Source organism: Centruroides sculpturatus, unplaced genomic scaffold, assembly GCF_000671375.1.
Source record: "Centruroides sculpturatus isolate CEXI.00-Female unplaced genomic scaffold, Cexi_2.0 scaffold284, whole genome shotgun sequence".
In the NCBI taxonomy this organism is placed as follows: domain Eukaryota; kingdom Metazoa; phylum Arthropoda; class Arachnida; order Scorpiones; family Buthidae; genus Centruroides; species Centruroides sculpturatus.
Window position 1 is genome coordinate 404,070 of NW_019384469.1, and position 5,981 is coordinate 410,050.

Below are 5,981 nucleotides of genomic sequence, written 5' to 3' on the forward strand. Positions count from 1 at the left end.
GAATATTCTTTCAAACTGTGACGAAATCATATATTTAAAAAAAATTTATAAAAATCTCTAGAATAAAACTTTAAAATAAAAATAACAGTGATGGAGCGTTGGAAATTGATTTAAATTGTGTATAATTTGAAGAAATTGCATGTCTTCTTTAGTTTCATTGTGTTTTATTGTATATAATAACTATAAAAAAAGATCCTAAATTGCGTTTTTAAAACAAACAAGTAATTAAGAAATAAAAGAAAAAAAGAATAGATAATAATATCGAAGAAGTTAAAGCAATAAGTTGTAATATAGTCAACTCAAGGTAGAAATATACTTGACCTAAATGACAAACAAACCGATTCAACACTTTACTCACCATTGGCTTAACTATGGATATCAAACAGCTTGTTTGTCCGAAATAACTTTCCTACTAATTTCTCAACCTAGTCCGGATTAGGGTGGCGTTGCAAAAACTCATACAGTATATATAGCTGGAAGAATTTGTGTCGAACAGTAAACTAGTACTACTCCAGTACAGTCAACATGAAAGTGGTTTACTTAGTAGCAGCTATCCTCTTGTTTGGTATGTACTTTTCTATTATATCTTAGAAGTAAGTAAAGTGGTGAGTTTAGAAAATCATCAGCGATTTTGCGGATTTAATCAATTGTCTTAACATTCTAAATTATTTTCTGCTTGGCATTAATAATATTTCCTTTACAATACCGATTTAAAATTTAATTTGAAGTCCTGGCGTTGGAAAATATTCAAATGGTGCAATATTAACAATATGATCGCTCTTCTGTTATTTTGAAAAGTTTCCAAACTTGTGTAAATAACGAACTTAAATTGATTAGATTTTATTTTAAAAAGATTTAATTTTCAAATTTCTCATTTTTAAATATTAAAACAAGACAACAAATTCAAAATTAAATTTATTTATTTACTTATTAATTGTTATTTTTTGTATGTCTGTACGAATATTCTTAAGTTCGTAATTTATAATTATAACGATAGATCACTAAAAAAAAGTAGATTTATTATAGAAATGTCATTGTAACAGTGTTATAGTATAACAAAATTATATACATTTCAAGTTTTTTACTTCCTAGAGTAGATTGAAAAAAATAGCAAGAGGAAAATAGCTTAAATATATATTCATTTATATTAATAAGAATTTAGTTTTCTTAACTATATTAAAAAGTTTTTCCTGTACTTTATAACTAAATTTTAAAAATATTTACATACTTTTCCAACCGTAAACATTATAAACAAGGAATAAAGATTTTATAAAATTAAAAGGAAGGAATAAAAGTTACATATTTTGCTATATTGGTAGAGATGATAAAGATTTCAAATAAAATATTTATAATTTTTGAACATATTTTCCTTGAAAGAAGTTTAAAGGAAACTTTCATTGATAAATTTTCCTTTCTAGATCAGTTTATTTTAAGTATACTCGTTTAATATTCTCTAACTGTTATTTCTTTTTTTATGTAATAAAAACGATTAAAATATTATTCCTTTATATCTATTTAAAGCATATAAATTAAGAATAAATTCTTCATAAATTGCTGGCCATTGCTCTTCCTATTTTATATTTTGAAATAAGAGACCTCATTTCAAAATAAGGAATCTATGTTGCCTCGAGGCCTGGTTCACTTTCCATACCTATTAATTCTTATAATGAATAGAAAAATAATTATTTTTAATTATTTTTCATAATTTATTCACAAAAAAAGTAATTTTTTAAAACAAATATTTACTTGAAAAATGATTTTTATCTATAGTTTTTATAGGTTATTTTCATATAGTATAATTGAAAAAGTAATGAAACAATTGAGTAATGCTTAGCTATGCAATTTTAAAATGTTGTAGCCTATTACTTTTTTTAATTTAAAAAAAACGTATTGCAAAATAGTTAAATAAATTCTTTAAGATGATAATTTATATTTTGATGAGAAAGCATGCTTCGTCTTCCTGTTATGAAAGAGAGTCCTCATTTCGAAATCAGGAATAACTTATAGTCGCCTGAAGCTCTGGTTCACTTTCAATTTTTTTTCTTTTTAATTTTTTGGAGTCATAAAGTTAATAACATATCTAAAACCATTATCATTATTAAATTAGGAGCTGAACAATCTCTTCAACAATCATGCCATCTGAGAGAATTGGATCTCTGTGCTGCTTCAATGTTATTGTTTACCCAAGGACAATCTTCTCCCATAGCTGCTAACGAAGAAGAAGTCACAAAACAATGCGAGTAAGTTATTTAAATATAATTAATCTTTTACGTTATTTTGAATTTTTATGAATAAGCGAACACTTAGTACCGGCTTCATTGTCTTATCCTCTAAGCAGAGTCCGTCTAAAGCGGGAACCTGTATATTCTTATTGCGGGCCCTGTGCCTATAGAATCTTAGAGGGAGACGTAGGCTTTGCTAATACTTGAGCCTTGGTCTCTAAAAGATTCCGCATTTATATTTTGCACTGGAATCTGCAATATATGGAGCTGGTAGTGTATATCTTTATATATTATTATTCTAAACTTTATTATTTTCATTATTAAAAGGTATATCACAGAAGCACGTCACTGTATAAACAATTTTACAAACAAATGCACAACTGAACTTCAAAGAGAATTATTAAAATATGTACTTGAAGGAACAGAAAAAACCATGGACGATTTCTGTACAAAGGGATCAAATTTAAGAAAAGGTAAATATATTGATATATAACTTTAAAATTATAGAAAGTTTTTAATGTTAATAATCATATATTTTCTTGTAACTTATACACATAACATTTATTTAAGAATATCTGAAATATGCTCCATGTGTGAGTAAACATTTCGAAGATCAAAGACCTTGTTTGAATGATGCTTTAGCAACTTTGGAAACTTTGGAACATAAAAAATTCGACGAAAGAATTCCAACAATTTGTTGGTATGATATTTTATTATTTCAAAAATAAAATTACACTAAAATAATTTCAGATTTTAAAAATATTAATGGAATTACTTTGATTTATTTCTAGTGGTTACTCCAGATTCCGCAAATGTCTCAGCAATAACGTTATCAACAAGTGTGACAAAGAAGCTGATAAACTTATCGATAAAGTGATTCAGTTAACAGCAACTGATCTTTTGTCATTGATCTGTGGTAATTACGATCACTCTGGTGATAAATGCAAGGGTCTGTTGCCATCTGAAGGATCCAAACCGAAAGGTTCAAACTCCAACTCCGCTTTAGGACGTATTCTGTCAGCATTTCTGACAAATTAAAAAAAAAAAAAAAAAAGTGTATTTAAAGCACGCAGAAAGAGAGTCAGAGAAAATATTTTTTTATAAAAGTTTTATTTTTATAATAATTATTTTTTTAAACACGTTCCTAAACTTGCTTAGCGCGTTGACGTTTTTATTTTTGATAGAAAAATAAAGTTTTCGCTTTACACTTTTAAATAATTTAATGTCTCTGTTTCTTATTTATTTCATATATAATTTATATATTTTTAAATTTTTAATTATTCTAACGAAAAATATTTTAAAAAATTAAAATATGGTTTGAGAATGTTCTATCATGGAATTTATTCGATGAAATATTACAATTAACTTCTTTCTGCATAATATATTTTAAAAACATACAGAATTCTTTCCGTAAAATTATTAAAAATAAAAAAACTTGCCTACGAAAATATTTTTGCATAAAACTTCCAGGTAGTTTGAAGAAGTAACGCGAGTTTATACGGTTCATTTCTCATGAGTGATAAGGGAAATTTTTTAGATTGCGAGATACCTAAATTTTAATTTGAGATGTTAAACATTTCCAATCTTAATAATAATCACATAATATTCTAAAAATTTCATACTTTATTCAGGATCAAAGTAGGAAAGTAGAAAGCAGGTACATCATAGCTTATGGGAAGATTGCACATTCGCAAAACGTTTGGCTGTTTGATGATGGCTATACAAACTTGCAAAAATTACTAGTAAAATTATTTTATGATGAAAATAATGTACCATATTGCCTTTATAACATTTTTTGACAGATTTTTATGTATATTCTCACATAATATATTATTTTACAATTAAAAAGTATTATGAGTTCTAACAAATATTTATTCATTTTAAATACGAAAAGTTGATATTTTGATGAATAAATTTTATATTTTGCTTTGTTTTTTTAACTCTAAAATTTGGAAGTGAATACAACTTCCAAGTTTTAGAAAAAAACATAAAATAGGTCTAACAGTTTTTAATAAATTTCTTATTAGAACTTTTACTTAAATAAATATTTTTAAATGAGAAATAATATCATAATATTCCTTACAATTAATATTGAAATGTTTAGATTTGAAGATATTAGTGCAAAATTTACAAGAATTTGTGCAATTGTTTCTAGAATGAAATGCAATGGAATAGTAAGGATTTTGTTTATAGGAGACCGAGTTAGAGCTGATACGTTGGAGACGTTTTAACTACCAGGGGAGGTAGTCGAATAGTACGGACTTGTTTTAAAATAATCGGCAAGTTTTCTAGGAAATCACACATTTTCAGTTGTTGCTATTTTTGTATTTATTCTGTTTATCTTTCAAAAACAGAATAAGTGTTTTCCTGGAGAAACAGAACTTCGGCCATTTCAATTAGAGTAATCGATTCAGTTTTTAAATAAAGGAATCCAACATAGGCAAAGTTTCTCTTTTAGGTTTAGGTGGTTCAGTGAAAAATTTCACATCACTTTATTCGCCCTTAAAAAAATTGTAAACTAGAAAAATCTTAAACTTATAACAATAGCACTCATAGATTCTCAGAAAGTCTTTCTGTAACTTCCTTCTTAAACTAATTCCTCGGATATATTCATTAAGCATAGCCCGTTTAAGCGGTTTTCTGTCATCGTCGATCATAACCGTGTTTTGAATACACAATTTTCAATAGTAGACTCGTTAAACAAAGCTAGGCTATTGAAATTATAAAGACATTTTTTATAGCCGGAAAGAATACGTTGACTTCTTTAATCACTTCGACTATTTTTATAAGTTTTCTAAATCCTGCCGACCAACATTTTTCTAGCTCAATACATGATACCACAATTCAGCCTCAGACTCAATCCTCTAGTTTGTTAAATTCATCCAAACATCTCGCTTTGTTTCAAATCTTCTATAGTTGTATGTAGCACGAGAAAGGAATGTAGAGACAATATAGAAAAAGTCGGTACACTTTCTTCAGAAAATCTGTTCTCCATTGCTGACATAAATCGAAGTGTGGAATAAGTATCAATCATTTCCAGTACTCGTCAGGTGTTTTACAATTCTAGGCAGCTGAAGTTCTACTAGCAGTAGCATGGACAGAAGCGAGATCTTTCATAATGACATCAGCAGTTTGGCAGTGAACTTTCACTACATTCAAAATTTTCTTTATATGGTTCGCACATTGAAAAAGATCTAAACTTTTTGACTCTATTTGCAACGGGATCTTATTAGAAGAGTAAAGCAGAGTGCTATAATGAAGGTAGAAATAATGAATACAGGTTTCGTGGCATTGAATAACTGTCATTTTTGTGGCAGTGATTCTTTCTTGTGCGACTCTTTTCGGATCTTGCATAATTTATACAAAACTATGTTTGAAAATGGAAATGCTTCGGTACTTTTGAGACTACCTTGTCTCGCACAAAGCTGATATGTTCGGAATAAACTTTCTACTTAAAATAGATTCTCGGAAAAAATACTAATATCAATAATGGCTAGAGACAAACATTTTATTTTTATTGCTTATTGGTGTGACAGGGAATAAAATTAACGCAGAACTTATTCTGGTGTTAGTAACAAATTTTACTCAAAGATGGTGTCACAGTCGCTGACACTTGCCAAGGAGTAAAGTAAGTATGAGGAGTCACTGGCTGAAAACGCAAATGTGAGCGACTGCAGCATCATCTATGAGTAAAATTTGTTACTAATACCAGAATAGGTTCTGCGTTAATTTTATTCTCTGTCACGCCAATAAGTAGTA

General features: G+C 27.8%; 1 protein-coding gene across 1 annotated transcript; it reads left to right on the forward strand.

Annotated features, from left to right (window-relative positions):
• The first annotated feature begins 451 nt into the window (after positions 1-451).
• LOC111621114 lies at positions 452-3,276 on the forward strand. Its single transcript, XM_023363181.1, has 5 exons — positions 452-565; positions 2,108-2,240; positions 2,550-2,695; positions 2,793-2,922; positions 3,014-3,276. The coding sequence occupies exons 1-5, from the start codon at positions 526-528 to the stop codon at positions 3,258-3,260; spliced, it is 696 nt and encodes a 231-aa protein (XP_023218949.1). The 5' UTR covers positions 452-525; the 3' UTR covers positions 3,261-3,276.
• The last annotated feature ends 2,705 nt before the right edge of the window (positions 3,277-5,981 follow it).